The sequence below is a fragment of the Meles meles genome, chromosome 20 (assembly GCF_922984935.1).
Source record: "Meles meles chromosome 20, mMelMel3.1 paternal haplotype, whole genome shotgun sequence".
NCBI classification, from domain to species: Eukaryota; Metazoa; Chordata; class Mammalia; order Carnivora; family Mustelidae; genus Meles; species Meles meles.
The window spans coordinates 5424524-5446654 of NC_060085.1; the positions used below are offsets into that span (position 1 = coordinate 5424524).

The following is a 22131-nucleotide window of genomic DNA, read 5'->3' on the forward strand; positions in this document are numbered from 1 at the left end:
TCCTCCTGGAAAGCGAGGTTGCCAAGTGAGGCTGGGGTGGCGACCACAAGTCTGCGCCTCCCCCTGGGGTGGAGGACAGTGCTTTCATCCACCTGGTTCGCAGACAGACCCAGCTTCGAGTCCCGGCACTTGAGAGCTTGGGTAAATGACTTATTCATGCCCCTGGGCCTCAGTCTGCAAAACGAGAGTGATAAATAGTTTCAGGGGCACTTTCGGCCATCACCCCCCAGGTGTCCCTGCCCGTCCACCTGGACAGGATTGGGTGCAGGGGAGGCGGGCTGGGTCTGGCCAGGCCCTCCCTCCCTGCGCTGCCTGATGCCATGGGTGAGCTGGATGGGGCTTGGGGGCTTTTCTCCGTCAGACGTCGACGAGTGTGACCGGCAGCCGTGTGGAAATGGGACCTGCAAGAACATCGTCGGCTCCTACAACTGCCTCTGTTTCCCTGGCTTTGTGGCAACACACAGTGGAGATTGCGTGGGTGAGCCACCTGGGCTGGGGGGCAGGCCTCATTGCCCCCCCCCCCGAAAAGTGGGTCCTTGGCTTCAGGGTCCCCCTCCGAAATAAAGGATCTGGCCCCAGGGATCCCTTCAGGAAAGCTACAAAATTTCCCCGCAACTTCAAAATTTCCCGCACCTCTTCAACCGTCGGGCCAGAGGGTCTCCCGCTAGAGTGTACGCTCAGCTTCGTGGAGGCAGGTGGACAGTACAGGGAGGACAGCGAAGACCTGGGTGATGGCTTATGGCTGAGTGCAGTGGTTAAAAGCATGCATTCCAGGGCCAAGCAGCATGAATCCAAATCCCAGCTTTGCTACTTGCCTGCTGTGTGACCCCAGACAAGTCAACTACCTCTCTGGGCTCCTGTTTCCTCCTGTGCAAAAAGGAGATTAATAGTAGTCCCTACCTATATTAATTGTAGACCAAATAGACTGTAATGACAATTATTGCCAGAGATGAAGAGAGAACTCATATATCTGGGGGCAATTCTCTGAGAAGACATGACAACCGTAAAATCATATGCATCTAACAATAGAGCTTTAAAACATATGATGTAAAAACGGACAGAACTGAAAAAGAAATAGGTAAGCCCACAGTTACAGATGTAGACTTCAACACTCCTCCCTCAGGAAGAGGGGGGACCAGGAGAAAATCAGTAAGGCTAGGGAAGACCTGAACAACAATGTCAATCACCTAGACCTGCTCAGTATTTATAGAACGTTCCAGAACACACATCCTTCTAAGTGCACATAGACATTTACCAGAAGAGCCCATATTCTGGGCCATAAAACAAACCTTAACAAATTTAAAAGAATTAGGCTTCCTGAGTGGCTCAGCTGGTTAAGTGTTGGACTCTTGGTTTTGGCTCAGGTCATAATCTCAGAGTCTTGAGATCGAACCCTACATTAGGCTCCCCACTCCGTGGGAAGTCTGCTTCTCTCCCTGTGCCTCACTGCCCACTCATGTTCTATCTCTCTGTCTCTCAAAATTAATAAATAAATATTTTTTAAAACACCCCAATTTAAAAGAATTGAAGTCTTACAAAATAGGTCCTTAGAATATAAGGGAATTAAAGTAGAAATCAGTCACAGAAAGACATCCAGAAAAATCCCCAACTATTTGGAAATGAAACAGTATACCACTAAAGGATCCCGAGATCAAGGGAGAAAGTGTAAAGGAAATTTAAAAAAATATATTTTGAATTAAATGAAAATGGAAACAAACAAAATGCGTGGGGTTCAGCTACTGGAGTACCTAGAGGCAAATTCATAGCATAGTGCTATGCTATTGGTATCTGCCTCACGGGCTAGTGGGAGTTTAATATACAGAGCCTCGCACATAAGTACATGATAAACTAAAGTCACTACCCTCCATGTAACTTCCATGTGGACAAAAGCGCAAGGGGGGCTCAGGGCCCCCAGACTGTGGGTGACCCTGCCTGCCCATACCCCTTCTGCAGACATGGATGAGTGCACCACTCTGGTGGGGCAGGTGTGCCGATCTGGCCAGTGCGTTAACACAGCCGGCTCCTTTCACTGCCTCTGCCAGGACGGCTTCGAGCTCACAGCCGATGGGAGGAATTGCATGGGTGAGTCTCTGTCAGCTCCCTGCTCCCAGCTTACCTGCAGTTGGTACTTCCAAGCGATCATGGTTCCGTTTCATAATCAGGCATTTATCTTAAGGTATAAGAAGAAGAGGGGCACCTGGGTGGCTCAGTTGGTTAGGCGACTGCCTTCGGCTCAGGTCATGATCCCGGGGTTCTGGGATCGAACTCCACATGAGGCTCCCTGCTCGGTTTATGGTGAGGCTGTCTTAAACCTAAGTTTTCTGAAGTGAAGCACAGTCAAGGTTCTAGATGGGCACCACAGAAATCATGAAAGGGTCTGTATGTGGCTTAAGATCAGGAAACTTGCTTCTCCTTCCCCTGGATGTCCCATGGCTTCACCAGTGTATAACCTTCACTTGAGGGCCGGGAAGGTCCTTCCCTGGCTGTGTCTGTCTTCCTGAGTCCTAGCCCTTCCCCTGGATCCAGGAGAACTTGTTCTGGGGCCCTTAGCCATCATGCAGTGACCATAGGAGCTGCTCCCTGTCCCCTGTCATGGGCTGGTGCTGGGACCCCTCCTCTTCCTCTACAGACATCAATGAGTGTTTCAGCCTCTCGGGAACCTGCCTGCCAGGCACTTGCCAGAACCTTGAGGGCTCGTTCCGCTGCATCTGTCCGCCTGGCTTCCAGGTGCAGAGTGACCGCTGTGTCGGTGAGTCCATCCCCGCCTCCCACTCTGGGGCCAAGGAAGCATGTCCGGGCCTCTGTTTTGCCATCTGAAAAATGGGAATGCCAGCTGGGGTCATGGTGAAGGTGAAGGTGTACTTAGCACAGCACCCAACACAGCTCCATACACAATTACTGTTACTAGGATCGTTTTGGCCGCTTGGCTCAGGTTCTCTGTCTGGGGCCCACAGGCTTCCTCATGAATCCTATCAAACAGGCATGGGTGTGGGGTCACGCCGCACAAAGAACTCCGTACTCGATGAGTGATGGTCCATCTGGCCTGTCTGACCTGAGCTCCCCTGGTGTAACTGGCCAACTGGGTGACTTTGTGCCACACTGGCTAATCTGGACCGGTCTGGCCTAAGCAGATGGGCTAGCCTGGCACAGGGTGGGCTAACCTCGATCGCGCTACCCTAACAGTTACCCTGAGCGAACTTCCTCCAGCGTAAGCTAAGTTTATCCTATCTCGGTTAGCTTTGTACAAAATTAGTCTCTAAAGACGAACTTCTCCTGACCGTGACCCCTATCCTGGAGACACTTTCTAGGAAAGACACCCACCCGCACCCCGAAACAGCCCACCCGGTGTTCTGGCTCATGCTGAGTCCTGAGGGCCCCCGGCCTGCATTGGTCCCTGGACCCTCCCCGGCTAGGCCCCAACTCTGTCTGCCCCTTCTGGCAGCCAAGGCTGTCCTATGCTGGTGGAAGGCCTGCCTGCCCCCACTCAGCTCATTTCCCGCCTCTCTAGACATTGATGAGTGCTTGGAGGAGCCCAACCTCTGCCTCTTCGGCACCTGTACCAACAGCCCCGGGAGTTTCCAGTGCCTCTGCCCACCTGGCTTTGTCCTCTCTGACAATGGGCACCGTTGCTTTGGTGAGTCCGCGGCCTGAAAAGCATACAGGGCTTGGAGAAGAGCTGGAAGGGAGGGAGAGAGGGGAGAGAGCCCCCAGAAAAAGGGGCTGCAGTTTCTGTGTGGATCTCCGGGAGCCCTACCTGGACAGAGGTGTTCTTTGCTGAGTGGGGTTATTTGAGTCCAGACCACCTGTTGGCCAGACAAGTCGCTTCTGCGAAGGGCTATCCTGGTCCGGGCTGGGCTAACCTGGTCTCCTGGGCTTCGGTCGTCCTGTGGTGGGGGTTGCCCTACCTGGGCTGGCTTCATCTCAGCTAGGCCAGCCTTGTCCCGTGGGGGCCAGCCTCAGCCAGTCCGAGCCAGCCTCTTCTTCTCTCCCAGGCTAGAGGCAACAAGGGGGTGGGCCGGGCAATTCGCCCCGTATTTGTTGTTCAGATCCCAGCCTGGCCTGGAGGATTCTCAGGAGAATCTAGGGCTGAAGACCTGGGGGGCGGTCCACGACAAGGATCTGGGGTCTCAAGTCCTAGGTCCTCTGGCTCGCTGGAATCACTCTCTCTCCAGGAAGGGGCTTCTGAGCCAAGAATAAGCGTGGCTGAGTTTGCTCTCCTTGGCAAGGGGGCACCCCTACAGCCGTGGAGGTGGGGCGTGCCTGGAAGGAATCCCCCGTGGTCCAGGGGCTGGCCCTCATTGGCCCAGGGTGGGTCACGTGACCGCCTCAGAGCCAATCACCACGGTCAGGGGCCTGTGGGGTCCTGATTGGCCGCTGGCAGGGTCGGGTAGGCGGTTCTCTGCACCCGGCTCCCAGTCGGGCATCGCGGATGACCCTTCCGATGCTTGCCTGGGCGTCGCCCCACAGACACGCGGCGGAGCTTCTGCTTCACCCATTTTGAGGCCGGGACGTGTTCTGTGGCCAAAGCTTTCAACACCACCAAGGCCCGGTGCTGTTGCAGCCAGAGGCCTGGCGAGGGCTGGGACGACCCCTGCGAGCTGTGTCCTCAGGAGGGCAGCGGTGAGCGCCCCGCCCTGTCCAGTGTCCCCGCGGCTCCGCCTGCCCGCCCGCCCGCAGCCGCTCAGGGGGCTCCTGGGGGCGGCACCGGCCCCCGACCCTCACCCCCTTCCCCTCTTGGTGTCCAGCTGCCTTTCAGGAGCTCTGCCCCTTTGGCCACGGGGCCGTCCCAGGCCCGGATGACTCTCGGGAAGGTGAGCCCCTCGCCCACGTGCTAAGGGCCCTCCTCTGCCGCCTGCCTCTGTCTGGGCTCTGCCCCCTGTCCCCAAGTCTCGGGCTCCCCCCTGACCAGTGGGTGGCCCTGGACCGCACGGGCCCGGGGGCAAGGGAGGGCACCTGGGTGTGGCTGGGACGTGACAGACGCCGCGCCGGCACCCCCTGCCGCCCGCAGACGTGGACGAGTGTGCGGAGAGCCCGGGCGTCTGCACCAACGGCGTCTGCGTCAACACCGACGGCTCGTTCCGCTGCGAGTGTCCCTTTGGCTACAGCCTGGACTTCACGGGCATCCGCTGTGTGGGTGCGTGACCAGCCCGCGACCCCTGGGAGGAAGGAGTGGGGTGGGCAGGGCAGGGGCCACCCAAGGCAGGATCCTGTCCCTCGGCCCCTGTCACTCCCTCTGTCCACTGGACCCTCCTTCCTGTGGTTCACTCACTCATTCACTCGCCCACTCAGGCCAGCACCCTGCGCGTGCCTGACCTGCATCCCGCCCAGAGACGGGACCTGGCCCAGTGTAGTCTGCCGAGGTCAGTTGCGGGCGGATGGGCCCTGACGGCCCCCTTCCCCGCCCCCAGACACAGATGAGTGCTCCGTCGGGCACCCCTGCGGCGAAGGCACCTGCACTAACGTCATCGGAGGCTTTGAATGTGCCTGCGCGGAGGGCTTCGAGCCTGGCCCCATGATGACCTGCGAGGGTACGACCCTGCCGGTCCAGGAGCTGGGCTGTGTGATGGGGTGCACCCCTGGGGGCAGGGGCGTGGACTCCACAAGCCTACCCTGCCCAGCCGGCGCCTGCACTGGCCTCCGCAGACGTGGACGAGTGCTCCCTGAACCCCCTGCTCTGCGCCTTCCGCTGCCGCAACACCGAGGGCTCCTACGTGTGCACCTGCCCGACTGGCTACGCCCTGCGGGAGGACGGAGCCATGTGCCGAGGTGAGACTGGCCTGGGTGGTGGGCCGGGCTCGCTGGGTCGCGGTCCTGGAGAAGACAGGGAGTTGAGAGCCTGGGCCTCCCCAGGGTGAGATGAAGAGAGGGGAGCCCCCCTGGGGCACGTGGGGTGCCACGGGGGCTCTTCTGTGAGTGGTGCCTCTGTTGTGGAAATGGAGTCCCGAGTCCCACAGGTCAGTGGCTCTGGTGGTCTGTGTGGAGCTGAGCAGGACAGTGAGGACAGCAGCTGTGCCCCCCAGGGAAGGCGTGGCAATGTCTGGAGATAGTTTCTGTTGTCCCAGCTGGGTGTTGGGCAACGGGCATGGAGTGGCCAGGGACGCTGGGCAGTAGACCACAGAGCTCGGAATGGCTGTCCATCACAAGGGGCTCTCCCGTCCCCGGTGTCCTCAGTGTCGGAGCCGAGAAGCTCTGGGCCGGGACGTGGGGCCTCCAGGCCTCCTTCAGGGTTAGCGCTGCACGGACTGTGGTGAAGGCCAGAGAGACTCCCAGACCCAGATGTGGGCACGGGGTGCGGGCAGGGGTCCGCTCTTGATCCCTCGGCTTCTCCACAGGCCTGGGCACGGGGCCTGGGCTGCACGAACCTCACTCTTGCCCTGCCCGGGGCTCCCAGAGGGAGGTGGGATCCAGGCCCCCACAGCCTGGGGCCAGGCCACGGTGCGCCTGACCTTGGCCGCTCTCTGTCCCCGTTTACCGGCAGATGTGGACGAGTGTGCGGATGGCCAGCAGGCCTGCCACGAGCGGGGCATGCTGTGTAAAAACCTCATCGGCACCTTCGCCTGCGTCTGCCCCCCAGGCCTGCGGCCTCAGCCCAGCTCTGGGGAGGGCTGCACAGGTATGGGGGCGCTTTGGGGGTGCAGGGACACCCCTGGGGGGAGAGAAGTCAAAGCTAGAGAATGCGGCAGGAGGAGACTCTCCAGGGTGAGGGGAGGCTGGCCGGGGGGGCTCTGGCCTCCCCGGCGGCCTGCCTCATCCCCCCCACCGCAGATGAGGACGAATGTCGTGCTCAGCCCAGCCTGTGCGCCAACGGCCGCTGTGTCAACACCATGGGCAGCTTCCGGTGTGACTGCGACCAGGGTTTCCGCCTCAGCCCCGCCGGTACCGAGTGTCATGGTGAGTGTGGTCCGGCACGACGGACACGGCCACCCCCACAGGACGCTGCTGCTCGGGATCTCCCCAAGCCAATGTCCTCGACACGGATCACCCCAGAGCCAGCTCAGCCTCTTGTCTCCCAGACTCTGACTCAGAGATGCCCTGGCACCGGGCTGCGCCGCAGGCCAGCTCCCTGCAGTCACCAGCAGCCTCCTCTTCCTTACCCACTCCAGTCCCCAGGCTGTCCCCTCCACGTCATTCATCTGCTCTGTCCCCACTGTCTGTCCCGCATACTTCCGCGTGCCTCCTCCCCAGTGTCCCCTGGCCTCCCTGCTGCCCTTGACCATCCATGCTCTCCGCGGCTCAGAGGTGCCACCCTCTGACCTTGGGAAGCTGCCCGCTCTGCAGCCGCAGGCATCTCTCCGGCCCTTTGGGTCTGCTGCTTCTGCTGTGGTCCTGGCCCACAGAGGGCGTCTAATGGGGCCGGGAGACCGTGGTTTGAAGGGTTTCACCCTGTGCCACCCACAGCATGTCAGACACATCTGGGATCCTTGCTAGACCCTCAGGGCTGCCGGACGCCCCAGGGAAGGGCCCCCGGGATGGCACGGTTCTCCCGCCCTCCACCCCCGCCCGTTTTCCGCAGACGTCCGGCAGGGGCCCTGCTTCTCCGAGGTGCTGCAGGCCGTGTGCCAGGCTCCATCCAGCAGCGGTGAGGCCGTCACGAGGGCCCAGTGCTGCTGCGGGGGCGGCCGGGGCTGGGGGCCCCGCTGTGAGCTCTGTCCCCTGCCAGGCACCTCTGCCCACAGGACCCTGTGTCCCCACGGCTCGGGCTACACCGCTGAAGGCCAAGGTGGGTGGCGAGTTTGTTCGTGGTCAGGTCTGTGTCCTAGAGGGAGCTGGGGTGTGCGAGCCAGTGTGAACCGGGGCCCGTTCTCAGCGTGTGCCTCTCTGTGCTGGCTGGTGTGCAAGCCAGTGTGCACCGGGGCTTGTTCGTGGCAGTGTGCGTAGGTGAACTGAGGTGAAAGGGCGCGCAGGTGTGTGTTCTTTGTTCTCTGTGGACTCGTGAATGAGACTGCACAAGTGTGGGCTGTGTGCCTTCCCCTTGTGAGCAAGCTCGGTCCTGAGGGTGTCTCTGTGTTTTCTTGAGTGCGTGAGCGTGTTAGCGAGCAAGTGTGTGTGCCAGTGAGGGGAGGAGCTGGTGTGTGTCTTGTGTGTGCTGGCTGCATGAGAAGGTACCAGAAGGTGGCTGAGTGGGACCGAGCCCATCTGTGTGGTTTGTAGTCTAGCAAGCGTCCGCAGGGGAAGGTGCGTGTGTGAGTGAGTGTGAGTGTGTCTCTGCACGAGTGTGTCCCCTCCCGTGTGTCAGTGAGGGTGAGACTGGTCATCCCAAGGGAGCAGCCATGACACCAGGGGCTGAGGAGGGAGTGTCTCTGCGAGGGTGTGTCTGGGGGAACAGAGGAGCCCGAGTGTGCAGCCCTGTGCTTCCGCAGGAGCGTCAGCGTGTGGCTGGTGTGCAGTACGTGTGCGTCTCTGTGCTTCTGTGTTCGGGTGTGCTGGTGAGGCGGTAGGGAGCGTGTGCCCCCGACAGGTGTCCTCAGTGTGTGGAAGGAGCTTCGTGAGTGTGTCCTGATAGCTGAGCTACAACTCGCAGCCCAAGGGTGGGGTCTCCGGGGTCAGGGAGGGGACGTAGAGGCTGGCATGGGCCCAGGGAGAGGGCTGGCAGACACAAGGCAGAGCTGTGCCCCAGTGACCTCAGACGACCAGTGCAGCGGAGCCCTGCGTGTCCCCCAGATGTGGACGAGTGCCGCATGCTCGCTCACGTGTGCCCCCACGGCGAGTGCGTCAACAGCCTTGGCTCCTTCCGCTGTCGCTGCCAGGCTGGCTATACGCCGGATGCTGCTGCCACGGCCTGTCTGGGTGAGCCTCCCCACCCCCACCGTGGCCCCGCCCCTTTTGCCTGCAGCCTGTGCCTCTGGCCTGAACGGGAAGAGGCCCCCTGCCCTGATCACTTTCCTTCTGGTGTTTTGTGCATTCTGAGATTTTAGCAGATGTTCACCTAAGTCAGGGATCAGCAAACTCCGGCTCAAGGGACTAGTCCGGCCCTCCACTTGTTTTTGTTAATAAAGTTTTATTGGCACCCAGCCACGCCTATTTGTTTTCCTTCGCCCTGTGGCTGCTTTCCCACCACAAGGGCAGAGTTGAGTAGTTGGAACTGAAACCATGTGGCCTGCAAAGCCAAACATGTCTATTCTCTGGCTTTTTGTGAAAAAAGGGCCAATTCCTTATGTAAGCCCATAGACACCGGGCCCTGAGCCTCTGGAAACATCCGTCTGACCCCCTGCCGACCCTCTAGATATAGATGAGTGTGGCCAGGCCCCCACACCATGTGCCTTCCTCTGCAAAAACACGGAGGGCAGCTTCCTATGCGCCTGCCCCCGAGGCTACCAGCTGGAGGAGGACGGCAGGACCTGCAGAGGTGACATTCCCCCCCCCCCCCGGGGCCCTGTGGGGCTCCATCCCCAGTCCCCCAGGGATGCCCTGGGCATGTCCCCGGCCACTCATCCCCTCCCCACTGCATGGCATTGGACACCAACCCTGGGGTCTTTCCCCGGGAAGCCCCCAGCCCCAGGGGCCCTGCTCTGAGCCCGCGGGGACTGTCTGTGCCACAGACCTGGACGAGTGCTCCTCCAGGCAACACAACTGCCAGTTCTTCTGCGCCAACACCGTCGGCTCCTTCACCTGCCGCTGTCCCCCCGGCTTCACCCGGCACCACCAGGCCTGCCTTGGTGAGTCCCCTCCCCCTCCCCCCGGCTGGTGCAAGGCACCAACTTCGCTCATTTCCCAAATACATAGCGAGCGCTGAGTGTGTGCCAGACATCGCGGACACAGGTGATCGGAACAGAGTCCGCGCTCTGTGCGTGCTCAGACACCGGTGGCAGTCTCCTTCCTCACCCTAGGGACGTGGGAGGCCCGCTCTGAGGAATCCCTCTGACCTTGACCCAGCACACTTACCTTTGCCCCGACCAGTCCCTGCTGGGTCTCTCTCCTAGAGCTCCCCAGGGTGCTCCCAAAACCCCAGGGGCTCACAGGGTCCAGAGGGGAAGTTGGTTCACAGCTTTGGCTGCCGGGGCATCAGCTACTCCCATCACTTTTGAGTGTCCTGCGGCCTGAAAGAATGAGAACCCCTCTGAGGGCCAAGGTCAGCCGTGGGTGTCCCCATTCAGGCTCCCACTAACGCACTCAGCCAGCACCTACTGAGACCTCCCGTGTACCAGGCAGTGCTCTAGGCCAGAGGGATGCCCACTCCAATCCCCTCCGTGAGGCCCAGCCCCCTACTTGCTTTTGTTAACAAAGTTTTATTGGCACACAGCCACACCCTTCTATTTACATACGGCTGCTTTGGAGCCACAGCAGACTGGTTGCAACAAAGTCACAGAGATTTTTCCCAGCTGGCCCTTTGCAGAAGTGATTTGCCTAGCCCTGTCCGAAACCCTGAGGCCACAGCAGTGAACCCAAGAGGTCAGCCCGCTGTTGGCTGTTGTCGCAGACTGTTGTCGCCGACTGTCCCCGCTGGCAGGGAATCCAGATAGAAACAAACAGTGAGGTAACACCTTGTGGCGTGAGAGAGAGAAAACATAAAAGCAGAGGAAGGAGACCGGGAAGCCTGCAGTATTTCCCACGTAGGGATCAGAAGCCCCTTCAAAAGGGACATTTGTACAAGGGGCTGAAGGAGGTACAAGAGCGAGTTGTGCGCCCATCGGGGGTCAGTGACTCACCCTGAAGCCACACCGTCGATCAGGCGGCGGGCCTGGCATGGTAGTCTCTAACCCGAATCCCCTAACCCCTAGGCCACCCCCCCACCACCCCGTTCTCTGTCCCCTGCAGACAATGACGAGTGCTTGGCTCAGCCTGGCCCGTGTGGCACCTACGGGCACTGTCACAACACGCCCGGCAGCTTTCGCTGTGAGTGCCACCAAGGCTTCGCCCTGGACAGCTCGGGCCGTGGCTGTGAAGGTAGAGCTGGGCTTTGGGTGGGGTGCGGGCCCAGGCTGCGGTCCAGGGGGCCTCCAGGCAGACCATCTGGCCCTGGCCATGTCTCGCAGATGTGAACGAGTGTGACGGGCCCCACCGCTGCCAGCACGGCTGTCAGAACGAGCTGGGGGCCTACCGCTGCGCCTGCCCTCGGGGCTTCACCCCCCACTCCCAGTGGAGCCAGTGTGTGGGTGAGTGTCCAGGGCTGGGAGGAAGCCGGGGCCCCCCATCACGATCCGGCCAGAGCAGACAACCAGGAGCCACCCCCACCCAGGACGCTGGGACAATCCTAAAGGACAGATGGGCCAGCCTGGGAGGTCAGGCACTGCCCCCACCTCCACGGCTGGGGAGGCTGGGGAGTCAGGGGGCCGCAGAGCAAGCTTGGCAAAGCTCAAGTCCACTTCTAAGGGAGTAGTGGCCTGGGTGGGACTCAGCGGAGAAGGATTCTGAGTCAGTGCCTGTGATCCCTGGGAAAGAGTGCTGGGATCGATTAGTGATGCCTGCCACGGGTGTGGCAATGGGGAATAGGAGCGCGTGTGCTACATCTTCTCCATAGCTGTTGCAGAGGCCCTCTGTCTGGGGGACTAGCCTTCAGCACCCCGACCTTCTCCATCACATGCTTTTCTTTGTGCTCAAGGCCCTCCTCCTGACAGCCTCGTCCTTATCACCTCTCTCCACTCCTCCCCTACAGTCTGGCTTTCACTCTCTACCCTCGTCGGCCTGCTCCCTGGAGACCCCTCCAGTTCCCCTGCTCTGGGCACCGCTGTCTGCACCTCCCGGACACTCTCCTCCCTCAGCCTCTCTGACGCGGCTGTCCTGCCCTCCTGCCCCCTCTCTGATACTGCCTTCTCTCTGGTTCTCCTCCTGCCCCTGATGGTGGGTTCTCGACTACGTTCTCCCTCTTTGTCCTGCCCCCTCTTTGTCCTGCCCCGTAGTGGTTGGCCCCTGGGGACTGCGCAGACCTTCCCCTCCGCTGCCAGTCCCTCCCGCTCTGCGCACGCATTCCCTCACTCTTCCCGCTGTGGTTTGCCGGGGACCCACCTTGCCTCAGGCCCTGGGATACAGAAGTGGGCCAAGTAGCAGACTCCATTCCCCGCTCTCTGGCTGTCTCCTCTGGTGGAGGGGACCGGGAGTAATTAGGCCAGTGGTTCCCAACTGGGAATGGTTCTGCGCCCTTGGGAACATTTGGAAATGTCTTAGAGACTTTCCGCTCATCACGACTGAGAGGCGGGCCCCCCTGGCATCTCGTGCGTGGAGGCCGTGGCTGCTGCTCAGTGTCGTGTGGTGCATGGGACAGCCCCCACCGTAGGGAATGATCCGGTCCCCAGTGTCAGGAGTGCCACGTACGAAACCTCATTCTAGATTGTTCCACGATTTGGGATTTCTGGGAAATTTTGAAATTTGAAGGACTACAGGGCTGAGGGAGCTGAGGAGTGCAGGGGTGGGGCAGACCTAGTCCAGGGCCCACGCAGAGCCTGATGAAGGGTGACGCTGACTCAGGGCTCTGAGGGAGGAGGGGCCAGAATTAACTGCGAGGGGACCGGGAGTGCTGCGGGCAGGGGTTCTGGGGGTGCAAAGGCCCCCCCATCCCCCATGTTCTCTCTCTTGCTTTCCCCACTCACAGACGAAAACGAGTGCGTGCTGTCCCCTACGGCCTGCGGCAGCGCCTCCTGCCACAACACACTGGGTGGCTTCCGCTGCGTCTGCCCCTCTGGCTTTGACTTTGACCAGGCCCTGGGGGGCTGCCAGGACATAGACGAGTGTGCCGCCCGGGGCGGGCCCTGTAGCTACAGCTGCGCCAACACCCCTGGTGGCTTCCTGTGCGGCTGTCCCCAAGGCTACTTCCGGGCTGGGCAAGGGTGAGGGGCTGGAGGGGGGTGGGCCCAGGTTCCCCAACGCCACAAGAGCATCTGTGCGCACATGTATGCATGCACACGAGAGCTCACACCCCACTCTGGTGCAGTTGCCTGCGTGGTGCGCCCATGTATTTGCACATACACAGATGTAGGTGCACACTTCTCTGTAGTGCCCTTGAGCATTTGCATGACTCACGCCTATGCTAGCACCCCTGGTCAGCCTTATGCATTCGTAGATCTTAGCGTGCACACGCGGGGAACCAAGGGATGCATGCACGCATGCGCACATCCTCTGCGCAGGCACACACACGAGGCACTCCTGCACATTGACACACCAGCACCCGTCCCCATGGGCAACGTGGCTCCGAATGGAGAGTGGGAGCTGGAGGGGGAGGGGGGGAAGAACCCCGCAGCCTGCCCCTGAAGACCCATCATCCCCTTGTCCTGGCCCAGGCACTGTGTCTCTGGCCTGGGTTTCAGCCCTGGACCCCAGGAGACCCCAGACGAGGAGGAGCTGCTCTCATCCGAAGCCTGCTATGAGTGCAAGGTCAATGGCCTCCCCCCTCATGACCGGCCACGGCGCAGCACCTACGGGGGTCACCAGGTGGGGAGAAGGAAGGCAGAAGTGAGAGGAATGTTGAGTCTGAGGGGCTTTCAGTATTAGATTTAACCAAATATGTATTACTTTGCCCTATTTCCCCTCGTTTTTTCCCCTTTCCTATTGTTGCCATTGTTTTCCATAAGATTCACAAGGGTAGGGCCCTCGTCTGTAAGAGTGAGTGCAGGTTGGTGGGGCTCCTGGGATGGGCACCCACGGATCTGGGTGGGGGGGCTGCCCCCCACCTCTTGCCCTGCCCCCTGGGCCCCCCTCCCTGGGCTTTGCCTGCAATACCCAAGACTGCCAGAAGGTGTCAGCAAGAGCACATGTCTGAGCAAGACGGGTTGGGGGGACGGGAGCTCAAGTCTGCAGACCAGAAGGGCAGGGAAACAGGACTAGCATTAACACAACCACAAAGCACCCCTCAACATGTAAATGAGGCGGAACAAACACAGCAGTGCCCAGAGCCAAGAGGAAGAAAACACAGATCACCTCCTTTAGGCCTGGCTGCGTCACCCAGCCCGGGTTAGCCTGCCAGTGAGGCCGCTGGCTTATTCAGGGCCCTGTCCGGCTGCCAGGACCAGGAGCACACTGAGAGCCGCTCACATAAAGAGGGGTTTGTCATCTGCACACAGGGGACTCTCAAAGAGCCCAGATGCAGGAAGCGTAGCAACCACCCCCACCCCCGGGGAACCGGAAAGCTCTCAGGCAGCTCCTCTCTACGGGCCCCTACCCACTGCATTCCGATTCTCCCTGCCTCTGACGGGCACCTGCCTGGTCTTTGTCCACAGGTGAGCCTGGCCAGCCTCGACTCGGAGGCCCCGCTGACCTTGGGCCTGAACCTCTCCCGCCTGGGCCGGGCTGAGCACATCCTAGAGCTGCGGCCAGCCCTGGAGAGCCTGGGGGGACGGGTCCGCTATGTCATCGCCCGTGGCAACGGGCCAGGGTTCTTCCGCATGCATCACCTCCCGGGCCTCAGCTCCCTGCGGCTGGGGCGTCGGAGGCCTGGGCCTGGAACCTACCAGCTGGAGGTGGTGAGCGTGGCAGGGCCCTGGAGCCCCTGGCCGGAGGGGCTGCTGACGCCAGGGGGCAGGGCCTTGCGGCTGAAGGTGCTCCTGCGGCTGCTGTAGTCCGCCTCTCCTGCCTGACCCCAGACCCCTCCCGCAGCCCCCATCTCCGGACTCCCTGCACGGGCACTGCCCCGTCCTTGCCTCTTCTGGCAGGATTTGGGGGAAACTGATGTCACTCAGCTCACCACGCACCGCAGAGAGACCCTGGTGACCCCGGTGAAGCCTTGGCCTTGGGGGCTACTGATCCCACCAGCAGTGGGATCACGGACCAGGTGGAACCCCAAAACTCAGGAAGAGTAAAATGCGATTCTCTGACCTCAGGCGAACCCAGCCTCTGCCCAGGGGGACCCCAACAGTCCATCCTCCCCGGAAGCCAGCTGGAAACCATGGCATGCACCGTCCCCCAACACCCAGGGTCAAGGAGGAGTCTGTGATTCCCTGGAGCTGGTCGATCTCGGGCTTACACTGCTGTACACGTGGGTCACCCCTGGGCGGCCGTGGGACGTGGGAACGGACGGCTGGTGTGGGCCTGGGGCTTGACCCTCCGAGCCAAAGAGCCTGTGGGGCCCCAGCCGGAGTTGGTAACACAGAGCCATGCTCAGGCCCCCGGTGGGGTGGGCAGGGTTCCAGGCTGCTTTAATAGCAGAAGCAGAGGCGACAATAAAGTTATTTTGGGTTAAGTCTGCTTCTCCAGCATGTTCTGGAAGTCAGGAGATGGTGCGCTCAGCAAGGCCGGGTCAGGCTCACAGGGCAGGGAGCAGCAGGCCCCGGAGGGTAGGATGGACTTCAGCCCGGGGCTTGGAGGAGAAAGCGTGCAGGTGAGACGCAGATGAAAGCCACCTTCCACCCCGGGGCTGGGGGACATGGTCCCAGGGTGAATTTCAGACCCATGACTGACAAAAAGCCAGGCTGCCAGTGGCCACCACTGGAAGCCCTGGTGGGGTTCACCGGTCCTGATGACAACGGCTCACGCTTCCTGACCACGTGCGACGTGCTGGCCCCATTCCAAATAATCTCCGTCGTCGACCCATGTTGTTGTCCTTGGAACTGCCTGGAATAGAGGCTGTTGTGCTCATCCCCGGTTTACAGATTGGGAAACAGGCTACCAGAGCAGAAGGTGACTCCCAAGGGGCAGGTAGCAGAGCCAGGGTTCAAAATGGGGCGTCTGGGCCCGCATCTGTGCCGTCACCAACCGGGCCATCCTGCCTGGTTCCTGGGCGGGCTGCGTCTACGCACCATGACGGCCCAGCTCCATACCAGGAGACCGTGGACGCGTGGTCAGCGTGAGTGTACGCCATGCCTGTCGCAGACAGTACATTTTTTTTTGAAGTTTAGTTATTTATTTTTTTAACTATTGCTATATCCAATGTGGGGCTGGAGCTCACGACCCCAGGGTCCTGACCGCCAGGCAGGCACCCCCCGAGAGTAGTGCATTTAGTCCCCGTTGACGTGTCTGAGAAAAGCAGTGATCTCACCCATTCTATGGGGCAAGGGGGGACCAAGGCTCACCGAGTTTGTAAAATCTGCCCGAGTTGCCTCCATAGCCTAGTGGGGCCTGGGTGCGACCCGCTGCCCGCAAACCGCCTCTTGTCCTCTAGAGAGGGAGCATTTGGTTTGTCTGGAATGTTCTCTGTCATGCCGGAAACAGGCTGCCAGAGGACAGGGCAGTTGGATGGCTTGAGTCTGGCCGAGTGACCGGAGTATGGCCCTGCCTCTCCCTGCAGGATGGTCACTGATGCCTGGGCTGTATTCTTGGCCCGGTTCTGGTCCCCTTGGCCTACCAGGAGCTTCTCTGGACCCCTGTCAGAGCTTGCAGAGGACTCCTCCGCATTAGCTGGGGATCTGAGCCCAGGGATCTGAGCAGAACAAGCACAGTGAGCCCCGTTTTAGAGGCGAGGAAAGAGGTGCCAAGAGAACGAGTGGTTTACTCAAGGTCACCAGCTGGACTCGCACCCGGGCCTGCAGCCAGCATGTCCCCCAGGAGTCGTCCGCTGTGAGGACTGCCAGCGCAGATCTGGGGGTGGGACAGCCACGTGGGATTCAACACAGGCGGGGACCGGGATGCACAGCCTATAATGAAACGTGACCGACAGGAACAGCATTCCATCAAAGGTTTATTTAAAAACTGTAGAAAAGCATGGCCTGGGAGAAGCGTCCAGGGATGGGTGCTTTGCAAGGACTCAGAGGGACCCAGGCGGGTGTGGCCCAAGACTGGTGGCAAGGGGCTCAGGTAGGCGAGGTATTCCAACTGTCCTCTACAAACCCACTGCTTAGCACTGACTCTGGTTCCTGGAGCAGGCAAGGGGGCTCGAAGTAAGGTCAGCCCTGTCCTTCCAGCTGCCTGAGGAGCAGGATGTGGAGGTAGCCAGCCGCAGGCTCAGGCACAGGCACAGAGATTCGGCCCAAACGACAGGGAGGCTGGGGCACCCAGAGCCGCAGGGGGCCGTTGTGAAGAAAGGTCCAGCCCATCTCGTGCTGGGCTAATCCTGGAGCTGCCCGGGCTCATGGTCCTGCAGGGGGTGGTGGAGAGGCCGGCAGGTGACCGGGACTGGAGTGGAGCTGGAGGCCCTGCCGCTCTTGGTCATTTCCTTGCAGGACTTGCTGAAGCCCCCTAGGCTGGGTTAGGGCAGTAAACGGCCACCTGAGTGTCAGCCTGCAGGGCTGACATGGGGCCAGCCTCCTTGGTCCCGGAAGGGAGTCCCCTCACCCAGTCTGCTGCTCAGAAGCCCTCATCCCATGGCAGTGGTGATGGGTGGAGAGACAGCCACATCATCAGAATCCTTACCTGCATTCATTTTTGTCCGGAAGGAAGTTTCCCTCTTATTGAATCTGCCGGGCCTCCTAAACTTGGATGGTGGGAGCTTGGAGTTTCCAGGGCCTTCCTTCTTACATCTAAAGGGGGAGTCTGTACGAGAGAGAAAGGAATAGATAAGAGATCCTCCAGTGCTCTCTGAGCACCTGGATCCAGCCATGCCTGAAGCCATTGGCTAGTCACTTGAGCTGATGAGCTTCCCATTTGCTTGAGTTTGCCAACTCTAGCGATGGAAGAAGTCTGGGCTAAAAGAATTGTTCATTCACTCAGTCTCCACTCACCAGCAATCTGCCCTCTTTGGCATGCTGGACTTCGATCCCCTCCTTTGGGGGCTGAGAAGCCCAGGGGCCCACAGCAGAGAGGGGGAGGCCCCAGATGCTGGGCTTGGGTTTCACACACCGTGAAAGTGTCTCCAGAGGTGTTTTGAGAAGGTCTTGTTCCCCGCATCCAGGAAGTCTGTCATCTTCTGCACCCAGCTGTCCCTCGGGTTCGCACACAGCACCTTGTTTTTCGGGAAGGAGAATCTGCGGGGGGTGGGGAAGCGGGTCTCCAGGTTAGGGTGGGAGCAGGGAGCAAAGTTGTGTATGAGCCCCCCTCCCCCGCCCCAGCCTCCCGCGAGCCCACGCACATCACGGCAGGCAGGTTGCAGCTCCCGCTCACTTCCTGGCGCCGGTAGCCCTGGACAAGCCGGAGCAGGCGGAGCAGGCGGGGCGGCACGCAGCGGTGGTAGTCCAGGCAGCAGTCCTCCGAGACACCTGCAAGCACGGCCGGAGGCTCAGGTCGCTGTGCGCACGCGCACTCGGCAAGCACTGCCCCAGATGCACGCACCCCGAAACAGACGGCAGCCCTCCCATCTCCGGTGATAAGGAGGCTAGCTCGGCTCACCTTTGACCCCTGATATGGGGAGTTGGCAGGAGTTGGAGGGGGTCCCACAGTCCAGGGCTGGGAGAGGCCCAGGACTACACAATGGGTGAGGGATCAAAGCTGCTTCTACTCCTGCCCTGGGGTAGAGGGCAAGGGGCGCAGATGGTATGCCCCGAGGGGGGGAGCAGGGGCCCCCATGCCCAGCCCAGTCCCTTCTAAAATGAAGGGTCTGGCCAGCCGCTCCTGATGTCCCAGCTCCTGCTCCAAGCTGGCCCTTCCCGGCCTAGAGCTATCTCAAATACTTCTGCCTCTGTCCCCATCAGTGACCAGTCAGTCAGCGGGCCAGAAACCTGGAGGTCTCTGTTCATTTACTGGTTGGTTGAAAAAAAGGCATTTCGAGGTCCTACTAGGTGCCGGATGTGTATAGAATGGAATTGGACAGCCTGGGGAGGAGGGGCGGGGCCCAGAGGTCGGTTGTGCTGGGAGGCGGAAGAACAGGGGCCTAGAGCAGGGTGGGCTTGGAAGAGGAGGTGCTGGGGCCGGCAGGGCCTGGGAGGATGAGCAGGGGAACCCGATGAGACGGACAGGGAGAGACCTTCAAGGCCCTGTGGGATCCATCCCGCTGCTGACCCCCGCCTCCAGGTGCCACACCTGGGTTCTGGCCAAGTGCAGTAGGAGGAATGGGGGAGGAGGATTGAGTGGTCTCCCGCGTCTCCAAACCTTGGCCCCAGAGGGCAACGGGCGGGGGTGCCGGGTTGCAGTACCAGGCAAGCCGGGGGCCATTCTGCCCCCGGGTCAAAGGGCCCCACGACGGGCCTCTGATAGCAGGACAAGGGGAATGAAGCCCAGCCCCATCCTGGGCAAAGGTAAGGTCTCCTGGAAGCAGGGCTAGGGCCTCTCAGGCCCAGTGAGGGGCAGGCGGGGCAGGGAGGGCAGGGGGGATGGGGGTGGCTTTGGGGCTTTGACCAAGCCAGGGACCCTGCTCAGACAGTTACTGGGGCTCAGCTGCCTCCCCTGGGGGCCCTGTCCTATGTCCTAGGGACGCAGGACACAGTGGCCGGGCTCTTGGTGGACACTGTATGTACCAAATCCTCAGATGCCTAATAGAGGGAGAAGTGGGAAGGGACTCCCCATTAATAGCAGTAATGGTTAGCTTTGTTGCCGCCGGGCACTGAAGAGTTTTGCAAATATCGGCCCATTGGATTCCGGTGTCCTGTCTCTGCAGCGGGAATTCAGAGCCCCACTTTGCAGATGAGGAAACTGAGGCTCATGAAGACTGAGTAGTAACTCTCAGCCAGACTGCACAGGTAGCCCGTGGGGGAAGGGGGAACCTCACTCCTGTTGTCCCGTCCCTGCAGTGTGCCCCTGGCTACGGCACCCGGGCTCCCCTCAGTCCCTCTGCTCCTCACAGTCCCTGGGCTAGCTAGAGTCCTGGCAGGGAGGCTTTGGGTCACGAACCCCTGTGGACACATCACAGGGGCTCTGGAAGGAGGGGCTGAGGGGCCTGCCCCCCCAGAGGGGGTTCACAAATGCCCCGAGTTCCTGCATCCCTGGGGGCAGGAGTTGTCCGGCAGAATTCAGGGTAGAGATGAAAAAGGGAGGCTTCTGGAGGAGGGACGGGGCAAAGGGGGGAGGGCAGGAAGGATGGGTGGGGAGAGGAGGGCTCCCAGGAGGGCAGGGTGGGTATGGCCCAGGACATTACCTTGAGCGTGGATGGTAGACCAGGCACCCACCAAGCTGGCCACGAGGCAGAGCGGGAGCCCCGGGTTCATGGTGCAGGCTGGCCTTCCTCCTCGGCTGTCTTGAGGAGTAAGGGGAGAGGTAGGGGTAATGAGGACCCAAAATGGACAGCAGCGGGCCCTGGGAGCACCCCTATCTCGAGTCCGACCCCCAGGGCCCTCTGCAGAGGGGAGGGACCAGGGGTTCTGGTAGGGCCTGCGCTGGTCTCAGCCAAGATGGGGGGGGGGGGGGGGGGCGGGGCGCGGAGAGGGGGCGGGACTCACCAACACATACGGGGACCCAGGAGCTGTGCCTGCAGGGGTGTCTCCACGCTCTCCTGCCCGGCGGGCCGTCAGGTGTCACAGCCTTTATAGATGGAGCCCCACCCTGTGGCCACGGACCCTCCTCCCCTGCCCCCCTCCTTTCTCACTCAGCCTCCGCCTCCGCCGTGGGTTTCTCCCAGTTTCTCTTTCTAGCTCCTCTCTCCCATGTCAAGGTGCACCTGGAGGGAGTTGGCTGTAGATACCTGGGGACACGAGGACCTACTTCAAAGAGCTGGCAAGAAACACTGACTTTCTCAACTCTGAGGATGTGAGGCAGACAAGGGTTGGCTCCCTTGGGGCCTGGAGGCAGGACCACACAGATGGACAGACACAGCCTGCCCAGGCCCCTTGAAGGCTGGCTGCCTCCGGAGCCCCCTTGACTTCCTCCCCCATCTCAGTCAGCCCCTGCTTTCTCCCCCAAAGGACCCTCTCTCCTCCCTGCATTCCCTCTCCTGCTGGACCCCAGGGCGTACCTCGGCTTCCCACAGACGGGGCCTCAGGCTGCCTAGAGCCTCTGCCCTGCTTCCTGCTCCCAAGCCACCTGTTCCCATGGGGTCCTGACTTCACCCCACTTTTCTCTCCTTCCCCACAATGGGGAGCCTTACAGTTCTGCAGAAATGCCCTGGTTTTGAGAACAGGCAAATCCATAGGAGCAGAAAATAAAATCCGTCATTGCCATGGGCTGGGAGGGGAGAACAGGGGTAAGCACATGAACTTTACGCTTTCTTTTTTTAAAGATTTTATTTTATCTGTTTTAAACTTTTATTTATCTGAGAGACAGAGAGAGAGAGAGAGAGAGAGAGAGCAGGCACACGCTCAGCAGGGAGAGGGGCAGAGAGAGAGGGAGAAAGAATCCTCAAGCAGATTCCCGGCTGAACCCAGAGCCCCAGTTGGAGCTGATTCCAAGACCCTGAGATGGTGACCTGAGCTGAAATCAAGAGTCAGACGCTTAGCTGACCGAGCCAGCCAGGCGCCCCTGAGACCTTCCCTTCCAGTGGTATGTGAATTTTCTCGAATATTATCTGGGTAAAATGTTATTAACAACCACCAGAACAAAGACATGCTCTAGTTTGGGAAGAAATGCCCAGATCCCCAGGTAACCATGGCGGCACGAAGCAAAGCAAAACCCACGTAGAAGGCATCTTTTGCCTTCCCCTGGCTCGGCGTGGCTCACCCGGTCAGAGGTGCCACGGGTGGGAGTGGGCGGTTGCCGTGGGAAGGGGCCTCTGCAGAGACCTCACAGCCTATCGCTTTGAACTTTTAACTTTTTATCTCCCGCATCCTTAACTAGAGACCACCCCAGGTATTTATCACACTCGTGCCCCTTTCTCACCTCCCCGTCCCCCCGCCCCCGCCCCACGGGGACCCTTGGCAGGGACCCTTTGCGGGGGGGGGGGGGGGGCTCCCCTGGATGGAAGCCAATGACTTTGGGGGCGGGGCCTAGGCGCGGGGCGGAGCTTACGAGCCATGCCCCGCCCCGCTCTGGCGGGTGAGCCACAGTGCCCCCCCCCCCCAGCAGTCCCACAGCAGTGGCTGCGGCCGTCCCTAGGGCCCGCGTGCGACTGCAGTTCCTCCACCTCCTGCTCTGGGTGGGGGAGGGGGGCGGGACGCGGCTCCGCGTGGTTGGGGGCGTGGGGACGCGGCGTGGTGGGTCCGGCCAGCCTCTCCGCTCCAGTCTACTGCACCTGCCCGTCCCGCCAGCGGCAGCCGCCAAGACAGTGGTGTGACCCCGAGTTGACCGAGATCCCCCGCGAGCGAGCCCCCCTCCCCGCCCTCCCCGGCACGGTTTGTCCCACCCGCAGCCTTAACGGGGAGGAGACTGTCTGAGGCTTGTGGGCGCAGGCGCTCCCTTTGGAGTGAGTTCCTCTGGGGGCCCCGCTAGCTCTCATTTCTCTGCTAGAGAACCCTCCCAGGTGTTCAGTGTTGGACAATTTTGCAGAGGAAGAGACAGAGGGTCAGGGAGGCTCTGAGAGTCATCAGAAAAGCA

General features: G+C 60.7%; 2 protein-coding genes across 3 annotated transcripts in view; one reads left to right on the forward strand and one right to left on the reverse strand.

Moving 5' to 3' along the window:
* The window catches only part of FBN3 (fibrillin 3), a 52590-nt gene extending 37022 nt beyond the window's left edge, over nt 1-15568 (forward strand). Inside the window, exons 45-64 of the mRNA XM_045991463.1 lie at nt 362-478; nt 1954-2082; nt 2630-2749; nt 3509-3634; nt 4468-4620; nt 4746-4811; nt 5009-5134; nt 5409-5528; nt 5644-5766; nt 6479-6613; nt 6766-6891; nt 7514-7720; nt 8662-8787; nt 9224-9346; nt 9540-9656; nt 10756-10884; nt 10974-11093; nt 12527-12761; nt 13212-13362; nt 14148-15568. Coding sequence (XP_045847419.1) covers nt 362-478; nt 1954-2082; nt 2630-2749; nt 3509-3634; nt 4468-4620; nt 4746-4811; nt 5009-5134; nt 5409-5528; nt 5644-5766; nt 6479-6613; nt 6766-6891; nt 7514-7720; nt 8662-8787; nt 9224-9346; nt 9540-9656; nt 10756-10884; nt 10974-11093; nt 12527-12761; nt 13212-13362; nt 14148-14486 — 2888 coding nt within the window. The 3' untranslated portion in view covers nt 14487-15568. The remainder of the gene's footprint in view (nt 1-361; nt 479-1953; nt 2083-2629; nt 2750-3508; nt 3635-4467; nt 4621-4745; nt 4812-5008; nt 5135-5408; nt 5529-5643; nt 5767-6478; nt 6614-6765; nt 6892-7513; nt 7721-8661; nt 8788-9223; nt 9347-9539; nt 9657-10755; nt 10885-10973; nt 11094-12526; nt 12762-13211; nt 13363-14147) is intronic.
* A 954-nt stretch (nt 15569-16522) lies between these two features.
* On the reverse strand, nt 16523-20248 carry CCL25 (C-C motif chemokine ligand 25). Of its 2 annotated transcripts, none has more exons than XM_045989719.1 (6): nt 20106-20248; nt 19805-19903; nt 17867-17993; nt 17638-17762; nt 17212-17331; nt 16523-16936 (listed from the first exon to the last, which is right to left on the reverse strand). In XM_045989719.1, exons 2-6 carry the CDS (start codon nt 19872-19874, stop codon nt 16929-16931), a joined length of 450 nt encoding a protein of 149 aa, XP_045845675.1. In that variant the 5' UTR covers nt 19875-19903; nt 20106-20248; the 3' UTR covers nt 16523-16928. The 2 variants fall into 2 exon arrangements, with proteins under 2 accessions (XP_045845675.1, XP_045845676.1); XM_045989720.1 differs by having other exon boundaries at nt 16523-17042.
* Between the last annotated feature and the right edge of the window lie 1883 nt (nt 20249-22131).

Coding starts and splice junctions, on each gene's coding strand:
- CCL25 (XM_045989719.1), bottom strand. CDS start 19,874: ATGAACCCGGGGCTCCCGCTCTGCCTCGTGGCCAGCTTGGTGGGTGCC. Junction 17,763..17,866: donor TGCAACCTGCCTGCCGTGAT/GTGCGTGGGCTC, acceptor CACCCCCCGCAG/ATTCTCCTTCCCGAAAAACA. Junction 17,332..17,637: donor CCTCTGGAGACACTTTCACG/GTGTGTGAAACC, acceptor TCTCTCGTACAG/ACTCCCCCTTTAGATGTAAG.